A 14,763-nucleotide genomic window follows, 5' to 3' on the forward strand; every position below is an offset into this window, starting at 1 on the left:
TATCTGTGGCTACTAGCCATGGTGACTAGAGGTAAGCTCCACATTCAGAGGCTGTAAACCTCTGAATACCAGTGCCTGGAGGAGAAGGCCTTGACCTCTATGCCATGTTGTTGGCCCTCCAGAGGAACTGGTTGGTCACTGTGTAAGACACAATGTTGGTCTGATCCAGGAGGGCTCTTGTTATGTTCTTACAACTCTGCAGGTGGTCAAATGAGATCCCTGAATGAGCAGCTTCATCATTTGGGAACAATTCTGATTCTTAAGGCCCTAAACAGTTTGGGACCCATGGACTTAAAAGACTGACTCGTTCCATAATATTTAGCCCACCAGTTACAATTTTATTCCCAAGCCTTGCTCAGTGCTCTAGGTTCATACCCCATCTGGAATAGCACAAAATGCTGGAATAAATCCCATAGTCTCAGCTCATGTATAGGCCTCTGACCCCCACAGAGATGTCTTCTTGTTGGCCAACTCTTTGACAATGGCATGAAGATTTAAGGGGGCAGGAGCTATGTATTTTTAATCCAACTCCTTTGGATTGCTAAAGATTTTTAGCAAAAACAGAATTTTAGATGGAGGATGGGCAACTGGTTTTTAAATTGCAAGCAGTGAAATCCTATAGACAGTTACTCCAGTGTCATCTCATTGAAATAAATGGTCTTTGACTGAAGCAGCTGCATACCATTGCACTGTAAATAATCTGCATTTCAAATAAACCAGTAAGAGGAAGTCAAAGAAGTTTTTAAATATTTTCTTTGCATATTTATAGTATGGCCCTGAGCAGAGTTATACACTCATACATCCACGGACCAGGACAGGCTTAGAATTCTGCTGAGAATTGCACTGTTAGTTTGGTTTAACAAACACTCATTTATTTGTTGTTCATGCTTAGGCTTGATATGAGACATGGAATAAACCAGTCTTGCCAAATTATATGTAAATGGCTTCAAAAAGGAGAAAGCACATTTCTGGGAATTCACAGGTTTTTTATTTGTATTTTGGTACTAAATACAATTTCCTTTTATTCAAAAAACGTGTATTCTTATATAATGACATGAACAACAGAATGCATTGGTCTATACTTAACAAGAGAAATTCCCTGAGCAAACTCAACAAAATAAATACAGTTTCCATTTCTGTTGCCAGACTACACACAAGGAACAGTTTCTGGAAGATTAGGCAATCACTATTCATTTGTTGCCTTGTTGATACCTAAATAGCACTGTTATAAAAGCTGAATTACACAGCCTGATGTCAACATCCTCTAAACTACAGCAGAGCAAACACAGGTTGACACTGCTGCAGCTAAAGCCTGGTAAGTGGTATTTTAATTTAATTTAATTTAATTTAATTGGCTGCATCCCACTTGCCACTAAGTACAATTCTGCTGGGCCAAGGATCTAGGGTTTTTCCAACGTTGTAAGATTCTTTGCAAAAGAATGAAAGCAGCCATCCTGTCCAGACCCCAAATAAACTCGGTCTAGGGCACAGCTGCCCTGTAAAAGAGCTAGATTCAAGTTCAGTAGCACCTTAAAACCAACAAGATTTCTAGGGTATAAGCTTTCAAGAGTCAAAGCTCCTTTCGTCAGACTCCCTTTGACCATCCAAAATTCCCTGGAAATCTTGTTAATCTTCAAGATGCTTCTACACTCAAATTTAGCTCTTCTATTGCAAACGAACATGGCTACCCATCTGAAACTGTCCTGTATACAAGCTGATTGGAAGTTCTGTTTCATCAGTCTTGTGGTCCTTTTGCGAGAAGACTTTTAATTGTAGAGATACAAAGTGAGATTGATAAATATGTACTGCAAATTAAGGCTGGCGTCTGTGAAAGATGTGTGCAAGAGAAGTTTGCTTAATGCTGGGTTGCTTAAAATTTCCTAGAAAAAAGTTTTTGCTCTTGCTCATTTTTACAAGTTCAGCATTCAGTACAAGACAAGTTAAAATAAATACTTTGTGAAGCACATAAATCATGCTTTCATCATCATGTGACTCCTTTAAAACATCCAGTACTATCGTTAGCCAGGAAGAAAATCCTGCAAGATGAACTCAGAATAAATTATGTTCCAGTGATAGAGGCTATTGTCACATCAAAAAGTATTCTCAGTTCACCATTAACAAACACACTCATAGTTCACCATCACATGCAGAAACAGGCATGTATTAAGAATGTAAAAAATGAACACGAAAGTGGATAGCTCTCAAATAAACAAAAAGCTCACTTTAAAGTTATAGACCATCGAGGTAATTTTATTACTTCATTCTCACAAAACTACTACAATGGCCACACTTAGGAAATAAGTGGTACAAAATCTCTGTTCATATGCATTGGCTTTATTATTGGCAAATTAGTATCAGATAAAATTCCAAATTGCTGTTGACTGGATGGGATGATATTTATAACACCAAAGTTATGCTGTGATTTACAGAATAATATTTGGCCTACAGCCCCCAACTGAACACATGTAACTGGGAGTCAGAATTTTTTTAGCAAAAAGTCTGTCGTAAGAACACCCCTACTGGGTCAGACCAGTGGTCCCTCTAGTCTAGCATCTTGCTTCACAGAGTGGTTTGTTGGTTGCCTCAGAGAGTCAACAAGCAGGACAGAAAGACCAACCCGTTCCCCTGCTGTTGCCTCCTAGCACTGGCATTCAGAGGTTTATTGCCTTTAGATGTGGTGGTTCCTGTTATTCATCATGGCTAGTAGCCATTGATAGACCAGTGTGTATGAGTGTAAAATGCTGTCAAGTTGCAGCTGACTTATGGAGACCCCAGCAAGGGGCTTTCAAGGCAAGTGAGAAGTAGAGATGGTTTGCCCTTGCCTTCCACGGTAGCATCTTCCTTGGTGGTCTCCCCTCCAAGTACCAACCCTTCTTAGCTTCCAAAATCTAATGAGATTGGGCTATACCATGCCGCCTTCCCTCCCATTCTAACCCCTCTTTGAAGCTTTTTTTTTGCCACCATCAACATCTATTCTCAGGAAGTCAAATACAGTATAACAAATCACTTTTGTGGCATCATTTGACAAAAATAAATGAAAACACATGTTGAGGGCAAGTGTTACCTAATGCAATACAGATGAGAAACATAGAACTGATTAAAACAAACCATACTCTTTCAAGGAGCCAAACAGCAAGTGTCTGTAGCATATATTCAGAGCTGGAAGGCACAGGGATGGCAGGAACTGGCATGGAGGTGGAACATCCATCATCTGACAGGAGCAAAGTGCAGTTTGCTCTGTGAGTAATGACCCTAACCTTCAAAAGCCTATCTGTTTTACTATTAGCTCAATTTATTTCTTTACAAGTTTACAAGTTCACAAGGTTGGAAGAGACCACAAGGACCATCCAGTCCAACCCCCTGCCATGCAGGATCCAACAATCAAAGCACTCCCAACAGATGGCCATCCAGCCTCTGCTTAAAGACCTCCAAAGAGGGGGACTCCACCACCCTCCGAGGCAGCGCATTCCACCATCGAACAGCCCTCACTGTCAGAAAGTTCTTCCTAATGTTTAGGTGGAATCGCTTTTCTCTTAGTTTAAATCTATTACTCCGTGTCCTAGTCTCTGGAACAACAGAGAACAAGCTAGTTCCCTCATCAACATGACATCCCTTCAAATACTTAACATGGCTATCATGTCACCCCTTAACCTTCTCTTCTCCAGACTTTATAGGCCTACCTTTCTCCTGATGAAGCCTGGACATGAAGCAGGTAAAAACAAAACTACTGTAAATGAGCAGCTAACCTCAGCATTTATACTCTCTAGAACATCCTCAGTATCCCAATTCAGACTTCTTTTATTCTCCATAAAATCATCCATAATGTACAACAGCTTGTTAGACTTTCCCACCAACTCAGACTATTGAATACTGTCGAAGATGCAGTTGAACATGTACGTTGCCTTATAATGAATCCAAGACTTGGTCTTATTTGATTGGCACTGTCTGTTCATAATGCAGCAGCCTTCTAATGCCTCAGGCAGAGGAAAGACGTTCCCAACGATGCCTGTTTAAGGTCCTTTTAACAGGATGTGCCAGGGATTTCATCTGGAACCCTCTGTACACAAAGAACGAACTCTACCACTGAGCTATAGCTTCCTCCCAGTTATTGCTTTAGGAAACACACAAGTAATGCAACGGCCCCGGACTTACCTGGGGCCTCATTTGCAACCACGGGGCTGGGAGCATGGCCAAGGGAAGGCTTTTCATTGGTCTCATGCCAATTATGGCATGTAGTGGGGATCCTGCAGCAGGATCCAATCACCTTCTTACCGGGCCAATCACCTTCTCAGGGGGCCAGCTCCGGAGGGGTGGAGCTCCAGGTGGACCTGGAATGTGAAGGTTCCTCTCTGATCTGCCCCTCCCCTATTTTATCTGGATGGCTTCTGGGGGCCCCAGCCTCACTTGCCTCTGGATCTCCCTCCCACCCTCCCTCGGATATTTGGTAATGTGTGGATTGTGTCCAGGCAAAGTTTGTTGTTTATGGTTAATTTCTTCATTATCATAGCTGGTGTAGGTGGTTTGAGCATTGGGTTGGATCCATTGTGCCTGCCTCACCCATTTGGGGGGGACTCCATTAAGGAGTCTTGGGGGTAGAGCCATACAGTTGTATGCCCAGCTTGGAGGCTGTTGGCTAGCTCTCACCAACAGGTGCCAAGGGAACCACATAGTGGCCTGCGCCCAGGTGGGATCTCAGGGCTTGCCACTCCACGCTTGCTCCCCAGCAGGTGGTCTGGTGGAATGGGTATTATCAGGCAGTGGGTGGATCGCCCAATGCTTGGATCCATCCCTATTCTGCACCAATGCTTTTGTGGTTATACTCAATAAAAATCTATGGCCGTTTTCCCTCCAGTCATATGGTTGGTGTGTTCTTTTCCCTTGTCCTTGCTTCCTTTTCTACCCCTAGGACTGCAAACATTTGACATTAACCATTTCCATACAGGTTATCTGCCTGAGGTTCAACGCCATTGGGAAGCTGTTGGTGATGCTTCTTTGTTTTTTCCTGCTTTACTACAGCATCATGGTGTACAGCTTTTCTCTGCCCTTTGTTGACCCTAATTAGCTATGAAGTTTTGAGAAAGGTCCCAGTGCCTAGATGGCTGCAGAGAGGGTAGGAAAATTTGGATTCTCCAGCCCACATGGCAGCCATTTTCCCTGACAATGTCCCCTCAGTAGCCACCCCCTCCCATTGGAGGGTGTTTTTTTTAAATCTGCTTCATTCAATTGCTGGTTTTTTTTAAAAAACTGAAAAATCTCCAGTAGGGTGGCGGCCACTGCTGGGGGATTGGGTCAAGGAATCTGCAGACAAAGCTGCCATGTGGAAGCCCCATTGCTGCTGTGTTGTATTAAGAGCTGCACCAGCAATGTGGAAACCACAGAATCCCATCCATTTTGCCTACTGATTGTAACCAAAATGTTCAGCTCACCTTGGTGAGTCACCCTAAACGTTCAGCTCATTTTCTGATAAACCAAAGACAAGGTTAGTTCCACTTATGTTTAACCTTGCCACAAATTGATGCTGATTTGATGCAGGAATTTAGGAACACTAATATAAAGGTAAAGGTGCAAGCACCGGGTCATTACTGACCCATGGCATCACATCACGATGTTTACTAGGCAGACTATGTTTACGGGGTGGTTTGCCATCACCTTTCTCAGTCGACTGCACCTTACCCCCAGCGAACTAATATAGCTTTCCACAAAATTTACCATACTATTAAAAGCAAGGGGGAAAACCCCCGAAGATGATAGGAAACAAAAGAAAGGAAGGAAAATAAAGAATATGCTGGTCATCTGGTGTTAATTTTAAACTGCTGGCTGACTACAGTCCTTTTGGGAAAGGGTACAAAATAGTTGACCTACATTTAGCTGGCCATAGGGTCCAGTTTGAACAAACTTGCCTTCCACTGCACTTTCTTTGCCCGCTGTGTCACATACATGAATCCGCAATACATGACAAAACAGATATCTACAAGTACATCTTGTACCACCATCAACAAAAGCAAAAGCAAAAGGAAAAAAAAGATCATACTTCCTACACCAGCGTTACAAAAATCAGATTCGAGAGAAATGGATATTCTACAGTGCAGCATTATAAAGTGTGTTCTCAGACCCAGCTTGTTTAGTCTTGTTGCTATAGGGCAAATATCTTGTTTAGCTTCACTGCATTCATTCTGCAGTGTTTACTGAGCTTCGGTTCCTGCCAAGTATTTTCTGTTGTACTACACTCGTATCAATGAATGGATGACTGTTTTCTTTGAGCCGTATTGGTTGCATACCCTTCCAAGTTTAATTCAGGTGGCCATGAACTCTTGTCATTTCTGTCAAACAAAGTTAAGTCTGCCCTATATCTATTTAGTCAGCTTGCCTCATTCTGAGGCAGAAGCCAGTTTAGGTCAAATGGTTAGGGTAACTATTGTTTAATATTGTTCTGGGAAGTACCCTTCTTAGAACTGCCTGAGGATTAGCAAGCATATGAGGCATTATGGAAAAACGTGAACATTTGTTTTTATTTCAAATTGCTTACGATAATGTTTCCGTAAATCGGGAAACGTGTAACAACAAAACTTTCCTATAGCATTTTGGCACCACAGATCTGTTGTCCTGATCCATTCTCATCCATTCAGCCGGGTTGAGAATGCTGATTTAGCACAAATGCAGATTGAGCATAATCAATACAGTTAAAGGTCTGCCTGAACTTGCTGGCAACTTAAGCCAAAGCTGAGATCAGCTCTCTGGTAAAACAGTAAATTGTCAAACCATAATGTTGAAAACAAGATATAACTCCGGCACCAGTTTCGCAGAACTGTGTAGAGTTGTAACGATTTGAAACGCAGGCTCCTGTGCAAAATGCCGCCATGGTGTTGATGCAGAGGGACCCCCTGGGTGCTTCTGCCACAAGCCCATTCCGATAGAATGGAAATGGAAGAGGCCAGTTCATATGCCTTCCTATGGGATGTCTCTGCTTCTTCCTTTCTACGTTGACCTTCCTGCCAGGCTGATCTATTTCTAGAATAATCTAACTAGCTCTTCAGATGTTTAGGAGGCAATCATTTGGGGCCGCTATTCCAAGTATTATTCTTTAAGTTTACATGGCCTCAGTGGCAATGATGAACCTGACAAAGAGCCTTTTCAATGGTACCTCCAGTCAACATGTAACCCTACTACAAATACCACCTACTCTACCTTTCCCCTCCACTCCCCCTTTCCTAGTGTGCCTTGTAATATAGTATGTACATGTGAAAGAAGTGCTCATGTCTCATTTGCATGTAAGTATCGCGCTCACTAGCCCTTTGTACTGAAATTTAATTGATGTGAGGTGTTTGGAAATATTTTTTGCCTGAAAAGCTAGATTAAAATATAATTAATAAATCTGTTCAGTTCTTTTTGACCTGTTAATTGCAGCTACATTAATCCTTCTATCGCTGCCCCCAAAATTCAGTCAAAATTCAGGTACATTATCTTTCCACTACTCCCCCCATGATCTTGAACAAGAAATATAGTTGCAAATATCTGTGTAGCAGTTAGAACTTAAGATGCGTCTACTCTTTATAACAAATTTAGCTGTACTTGTTTAGTCTTCTTGGGCATTTAATGAAGCACTTAATAGCCAGCAAATGTGCTGGATTTTCTGTTCTAAGCAGCCAAAAGATATGCAAGATAAAACCTGGATTAATAACTATTTCTATTGTATAGCATATCTTAGTAGTTACTAATGGCAGCAGATTGAACACAGCAAGTTACTACAAATATATAACAGAAAACATTTTCCCCCTCATTCTGATTGTCACGACATTCATGCTGGTGGCTGCTTCAACAGAGGCTATAGTTAGGGTTGCCAACTGCCAGGCAGTAGCAGGAGATCTCCTGCTAATTCAACTGATCTCCAGCCGATAGAGATCAGACCACCTGGAAAAAAATGGCTGCTTTGGCAATTGAACTCTATGGCACTGAAGTCCCACCCTGCCCTCCTCAGTCTCCGCCCCAAAAATCTCCCGCTGGTGGCGAAGAGGGACCTGGCAACCCTAGCTATAGTGGATACAGCTGAAATACCTGGCTTGTTTTCAGCAGGCCTTTCAGGAGTAATGATAGTAGCTTTAAATGGCCTGAGCCATCTGAGGGCCAAAGTAATGTGATCTTGGAAAATCTGTGATTAGATCCAACAGAGATCAGAGCCAACAGAGATCAATTCCCCTGGAGAAAATGGCTGCTTCGGCAATTGGACTCCTTTGGCAATTGGACTCCTCAGGCTCTGCTCCAAAAACCTCCTGCCTGTGGCGAAGAGGGACCTGGCAACCCTAGCTGCCATCCTCCTCCTAACTAGGGCCTCCTGCAGTTGCAGCTTACAATGGGGAAGGTGCCAGAGATTCAAGCATAGATGTTGCAGTGTCTCACATAGTTTAGTCCTTAGGGAGCATCTTCTCCTTGATCTGTCTCAAATTTTGTCCTGGGCCGTGTCCGCACTTACCATTTGCGGCGCCGGCTTCCGCGGGCTTTCCTTGCATGTTCCCACTGCAACTCACCTGAAGGATTCCCAGGACGTCTCCAGAGCGCAGTTTCTCCGCGGTAAGAGGATCCGCTGATAAGGCGAGTTAAAAAAATAAAGCGTCCTCCACACTTGGTGCCTTAAAGTGGGAACATGCAATGCGTCCTCAATCCTGCTGCCAGCCAACCCCTGCACTCCCCCCGCCTCCCTTACTAAAGCTGAACCAATCGCTGTCCTTGCTTGGAGCGCTGACTGGGCATGCCTGGAAGCTTGCCGGTCTGGGGATTTTCAAGTGCAGCGGGGAAAGGAGGCGCGGTGGGAACAGGAATTTAAAAGCGGTCTGGATTCTTGTGTACTGGATGCGTGTAATTTGCTAGGTAAATTGCTAGTGCGTCAACGGGCCTGGTTTATATAATCTTTTTTACAGAATTGAATCCTGTTCAGGTATATGACCATGCTTTCTTGGTGAGATACCCATACTGTGGAATTCCCAGCCCTCTGGTCATATTTAAAACGTTTATACCCCACCTCTCCATAGCCATAACTTCTTTTCTCCTTTGCACCACTATTCCCACTGAGAACTGAACAATATTTGTTTTGCAGAAAACCCATTAACATTCTCCCATCCCAGCAAGAGATCTTGCACCATTTGGACTAGCAATTTAGCAATACAAAGACATATAGATTTTCTTGCTATCTAGAAGATGGTTTATATCATTTGCATATCCATAAATTATTAAATGGAATCCTGCCTGCCCACTAGGCAGTGTAGTATTTTACTTATTAAATCCATATAAATCTACAAAGTCTATAAGAAGACAAAATATATAGAAAGTACTTCAGGGGTCTGAAGGCACTAAGCAGAGCTTCGTCTTTGAAGCAAAGCTAGTTTATTCCTGGGTAATCCAGATACACTGTCCTAGGCAAGTTACAAACATGGCAGCTAAAGTAAATAAACAAAACGAAGAATACTAGAAATAGGATGCAGGCTTGTTTGACTAAGGCATAGTTCATGGAACAGCTACAATCAGAAAACCCATATTGTCTTTGAGTGAGAAAGCAAATGTGCATTAAATGAGAAAGAGATGAACTACGTGTGGTCATCATAGTTAGCGGATCAAACATGTGAAATCTCAGTGCACTTTGACCATCTCTTCAAGACTTAAACAAGCCTTTTCAGAGGAAGGTTTGCTTGAAGAGAATATTGTTGTTACGGACAAGCAGAATATAGCAATCTCAAAAGAATGAGATAGGATTATTCTTGCTAATAAATCCAATGGAGCTTCATAGTTCTAGCAGTGTGTATTCCACTAGCAGAAAGAAGGAATTTTAAAAAATGTAAATGTTGAGAAAACTTTTTGAAGTGAATGCAGAGTGTATAGAATGGCAAGGATAGGCAGGTGCATTACTTGTGTGTATGGTGTAATCACAGACACTCTCCACAGAGGTTACCACATCCATGTAACTTCCATCCCTTCAGAAAATGGAGTACAATAGTAGTGCTTACTGCAATTAGATTTGCCATGTTCTGGCAATGGCATTTATCACTTCAAATGCTGGGAAACAGAGATTCTCCCACAGTGGTAGCAAATTACAGGGATGACTTTATCTGGCCAGTTGAACCAGACTCTGCCCTAGAATCTACCTCTATATTTTACCATTTGGGACTGCACTCTGTACTCCAGAAGCTTCACTGATGGTAAACAATTGGCAAAAGGAAAAGTACAGGAAATGAATCAACTCTCTCCCAAACACAGGCACTCCAGTGCTTAGTTAGGCAATTGGACATGGCCAGAGTAGACCAAAGGGCTTACTATCTAACACCTTGCTAGAATGTCACACCTAAATAACAGAGTCTAGGGAAGCCAAAAGACTAGATTGTATTTTCTTTCTTTTGGGGCAGGAAGCTGAGGACTGAGCCTAAAAGAGGTAGACTTCCAAGGGAAGTTTGGGGATTCTCAAAAGACAAAGAAGAAACTCACTTCTATTAGTTCAACATTCTTGGGTGGATACAAGCCATGAAGTACTGAGTCTTAAATTAGGGACCTAATCTTGACTATGCATTGAGGGATAATGGGAGAAATCTTAACTCTGAGAACTAAGGTAATAATGGATTTTAAAATGTTGTAACTTCAAGAATTACTAGCCTATTCTAGCAACACTGTTAAGATAGGTCTAGAGTTTAGGGTTTAGAGGACTACATGTTTTCACAGTTTCTTTTTATCCTTGCTCGGGCTGATGCTTGAACAGACCATGTGTACTATTTTTATTTGCTGATTAAACTTATATTTTGAATGCTCAAAGCCTGATCTCTGTGAATGCATGCCTATTCGGTCCCTCTTTCTGAAGAGGGGTAAAGAGGAGGAAAGTGGTTGAGCTTGCCATATCTAAAGCATGAAAGTGATAGAGATTGTCCCTGTGCTAACTAGTATGAGTGAAGTGGAAGCTGCAACAACTAGACAAAACCTTTAAATGGCAGCACTGATACATAGTGCTAGATGTACATATCCATCTAGCAGGTTACTACCCAGAGAGAAGTTGGCAACCCCTTTAGAATAAGAAAAAGGGGCAGTCACTAGGTGGAGACTTGGATTGGCTATGGGGCATTTCCAAGCACCTAGAACCCAAGAAAATAGAGCTTGCGAGTCTGTTCCTTACAGTACTCATAAGCAATGAAGCTGTGTGCAACCTGAATTTAAAACCCTTGCCTGTGTATAGACAGGCATTTAAACTACACAAATGGGCAACTGTTTATTTAATAAGACCCTTTCATTGTTCACTGCACAAGTGAATAGCACAATGTTAGAAGATATGAGAATTTCCTTATGGTCAAGACTGAGGATACAAAACAGAGCATTTTGGTAATGTTTGTGGTACTGGCCACCACCACATCTAATTGAATGCATTTGTCATAAACCATATCTGTGGCATTAAGACAGGCTAACAAAATCAGGCACATGCAAACAAAACGGTCTAACTTTTGAACGCTTGCCTTGCCATCATATTTTGTTTTGAATGTAGAGACTTGACTGTAACTATCAATTCTGTTTCCATAGCTCTTTTGCAAGCATGCAGCCAACTTTCCAAGAAGAGCTACAGAAAGCAGTACTCCCAAATGACAATTCCAAAATTGCTATTGTAAAAACAGATGTTTTTCATCATCATATTCAGTCAGGTGCCTGTGCAGGTAGAAACATATCAGCTCCTCAAAAGAGCCCAAACCTATGTGCTGATGCTTCAAGAATAGCACGCTTGTGTGAACAGCTCCAATGGCTCAGCAAGTAATTGGCATCCAAAATTGTTGGCTCTCTTTCCCACATCTGCAGGAAGCAGATTTTCTCTCTTTGCTTGTACCAGGGAACGGAAATCCAATTTCATGACATAAGGCCAGGAAGAAGTAGACTTCACCTCCCGGAGTAGAAAACAGAGTACTGGGATTCTACTGCTATAGTAAGACCGAGACACTTCAGACACTGAAGTATACCCAAAAATAAATCTGGCATGAGAACTTCGCGGGGATTATGGAGTGACTTTAAAGCATTCACCTCAGTTAGAGTCCTTCCTACCCTAGGTTTGACAAGTGAAGCTTGTAAACAGCACTGCAGAAAAAGCTCATTATCTGCCTGTTGACTGGACAGCGGACCAAACTGACAAATCTTAAAGTTGTTAGGCTGCACTTTCGATCAAATACTTCGACAGAATATCCCAATACAAGCAAGACAGAAAGTAATGCATAGTTATATCCGGACCAGCGAGAATAGTCTCAGAGTAGAGCTGTCCACAGTGGAGAAGCTGAACATATTTGTTCATCTGCAGGAGGGAGAATAATTTGACACCCAAGAAAAATAATAGAAAGGCTTTTCCGCTGCAGCTTAATTTGAGAAGTAGGCTTGTGGCTCTGCATTAGGGCTTTAGGAGACTACTCCTAGAGACTGACTGCATCATAAAAGCTAAAGCATTCATCTTTGCCAGAATTCCATAGTTCAGGATAGTTATGGCTATCATCCTGCAGAAGTGAACAGAAAAGACAAATAAAACCATCTGCAAGGTTTGAGTGTTGGAAGAGTTCCATGTTCCAGAGGTAGATAATACATACCATTTAACCGTAAAGTATAACACAGCAAACTGCTAGCCCATGTTAACCATATTAATCATTGGGGGATTTAGAATTTCAGGTGTTACACATAAACAATATTTTCTTATCAGCAGTGACAAAATTTTAGTCTGTGCAATTGCTTCCTTGATATTATTAGGGTAACTAGGAAACTTAATGTTTGGTTAAAAGCAAGAGGTCAACATTCCATGATACACATTTTCACAGTGAACATCAAGATGAAGACACATTCAGTGTTTTACAGATCAAAGCTAAATAAATCTTTTCTATCAACTCATCATACACTGGTTATCTTGACCTTATCTATCAAGGTCAAGGCAGCTGAACAATTGCTTCCTAGGCAGCTGAACAATTTTTTTTTAAATCACAGCTTCTTCTACAAACATTTGAAGCAATCCACAATCTACAATTGAAGCAATCTACAAAGCACACACCCTCCTCAGAAAAGCACTTCTACAAAATCAGTAGCAGAATATGCAGTGCACAGAGAGCAGTGAGGGGCTGCTTTGCTGCCAAGGTGTTCTCCTTGAACTAGCTTGATAAATATGGCATTCATTTAACATTACAACTGTTCTTTGTGCAGCAACAGAATACTTATAAAATGTCAGTGCAACACAGCTTAAAGTAAGAGGGGATGGCATGGAGGAGGTGGGTGCCTTCAGGTTTTTGCATCCTTTCCTTTATTTCAGAGAAGGGGATCAAGGGCAAGTGCCTCTTGGCGTCCCCTGCTTTTTGGAATCCTACAGCTTTGCAAACATGAATGCCAGCTGCCATGAAAGATAAATGCTTTGCAAAACAGAATCCGTAGCCCAAGCATGAGTAAAATGCACCATGAAAAACTGAGGTGCATGTTACTTACAGGTCACACCACATACTTGCACGAGAAGCAAATGTTCAAGAAATTTATTTTCATTTGTAAGCAATGCTGAGTTCTTGGTGGGAATCATGAAGCACCAAAGCTATTTTTAATCCTTTGTTTATGCAATCCAAAGATTTTAAAACCTCTCTCTCTCTCTCTCTCTCTCTCTCTGGTATACGGAGACTTTGCTCTTTCACCCTGTTACATTTCTGTATCAGGTTATCTTTAATCCTTGCATAGACACAGAAAGTAAGTTCCACTCATTAAGACCAAGCATTTCCCCCAAAGTCAAGAATAAAAACATATCTACTTGCCTCTTGGCAATTTCTGAGCGTTTCCAAGGTTTAGTGAAATAGTTCCACAGAAGAGTAGGAAGACCAGCCTGGAAATCATGCTTTCAAGCCCAAACTTGCACTGTTGAAGATGCTGAGGGGTGTCATACAAGGTAATGCAGCTGCAGTACAGTGAACTGTTCTCTCTGTCACAGAGGCAGCAAAACTTTGACAGGAGCTTAGTTTACACTGTGGGAGGAGACCATATGACATCACACCATCTCACTGGAAAGCAGAAGAGAATTAAAATATAAATGGTATTACCAATCTGTTGCCTGAAAGAGATTTCTGCTCCTCTAAGACTCTCCAAGTCACCATTTCTAAAGAATTTAGAATTTTAATCTGCAGTCCCTTCTGCTCCTTCTGCATTCAAAACTGGTAGAAGTAACTATACTAGAAAGAAATAAGTTATCTGTCTTGAACAGGCTCTGAAAGAAGCTCCTGCAACACATAAAGAGGGAAATCAGCAGGTGCAAAAGAATTGTTGGAAGGGAAATACAGCAATATGTATTAGTTAAATGTAAAGGTCCCCTGTGCAAGCACCAGGTCATTACTGACCTATGGGGTGACGTCACATTATGACGTTTGCTTGGCAGACTATGTTTATGTGGTGGTTTGCCATTGCCTTCCCCAGTCGCCTACACTTTTACCTCCAGCAAGCTGGGTACTCATTTTACCGACCTCGGAAGGATGGAAGGCTGCGTCAACCTTGAGCTGGCTACCTGAAAACAACTTCTGTCAGGATCAAACTCAAGGTCATGAGCAGAGCTTGCTACTCTGTGCCACAGGGCATTAGATAAAGGTAGTCCCCTGTGCAATTGTAGGATATAACATGACATTAAAGGGTTGAACACCAATTGGCATAAAGGCCAAAGAGATTCAGTCAATAGCCATAATCCAATGTAGAGGCATGTTTAAACTCCAGTGATTTCAATAGCACGAATTATTCACAATTTAGGATGCAATCCTAAAC

The 14,763-nt window shown here is 41.8% G+C and overlaps 1 protein-coding gene across 1 annotated transcript in view; it reads right to left on the minus strand.

Annotated features, from left to right (window-relative positions):
• ABI3BP (ABI family member 3 binding protein) overlaps positions 1–13,941 on the minus strand; it is a 166,421-nt gene extending 152,480 nt beyond the window's left edge. Inside the window, exon 1 of the mRNA XM_056858638.1 lies at positions 13,773–13,941. Coding sequence (XP_056714616.1) covers positions 13,773–13,851 — 79 coding nt within the window. The 5' untranslated portion in view covers positions 13,852–13,941. The remainder of the gene's footprint in view (positions 1–13,772) is intronic.
• Between the last annotated feature and the right edge of the window lie 822 nt (positions 13,942–14,763).

Source organism: Euleptes europaea, chromosome 12 (assembly GCF_029931775.1).
Source record: "Euleptes europaea isolate rEulEur1 chromosome 12, rEulEur1.hap1, whole genome shotgun sequence".
In the NCBI taxonomy this organism is placed as follows: Eukaryota; Metazoa; Chordata; class Lepidosauria; order Squamata; family Sphaerodactylidae; genus Euleptes; species Euleptes europaea.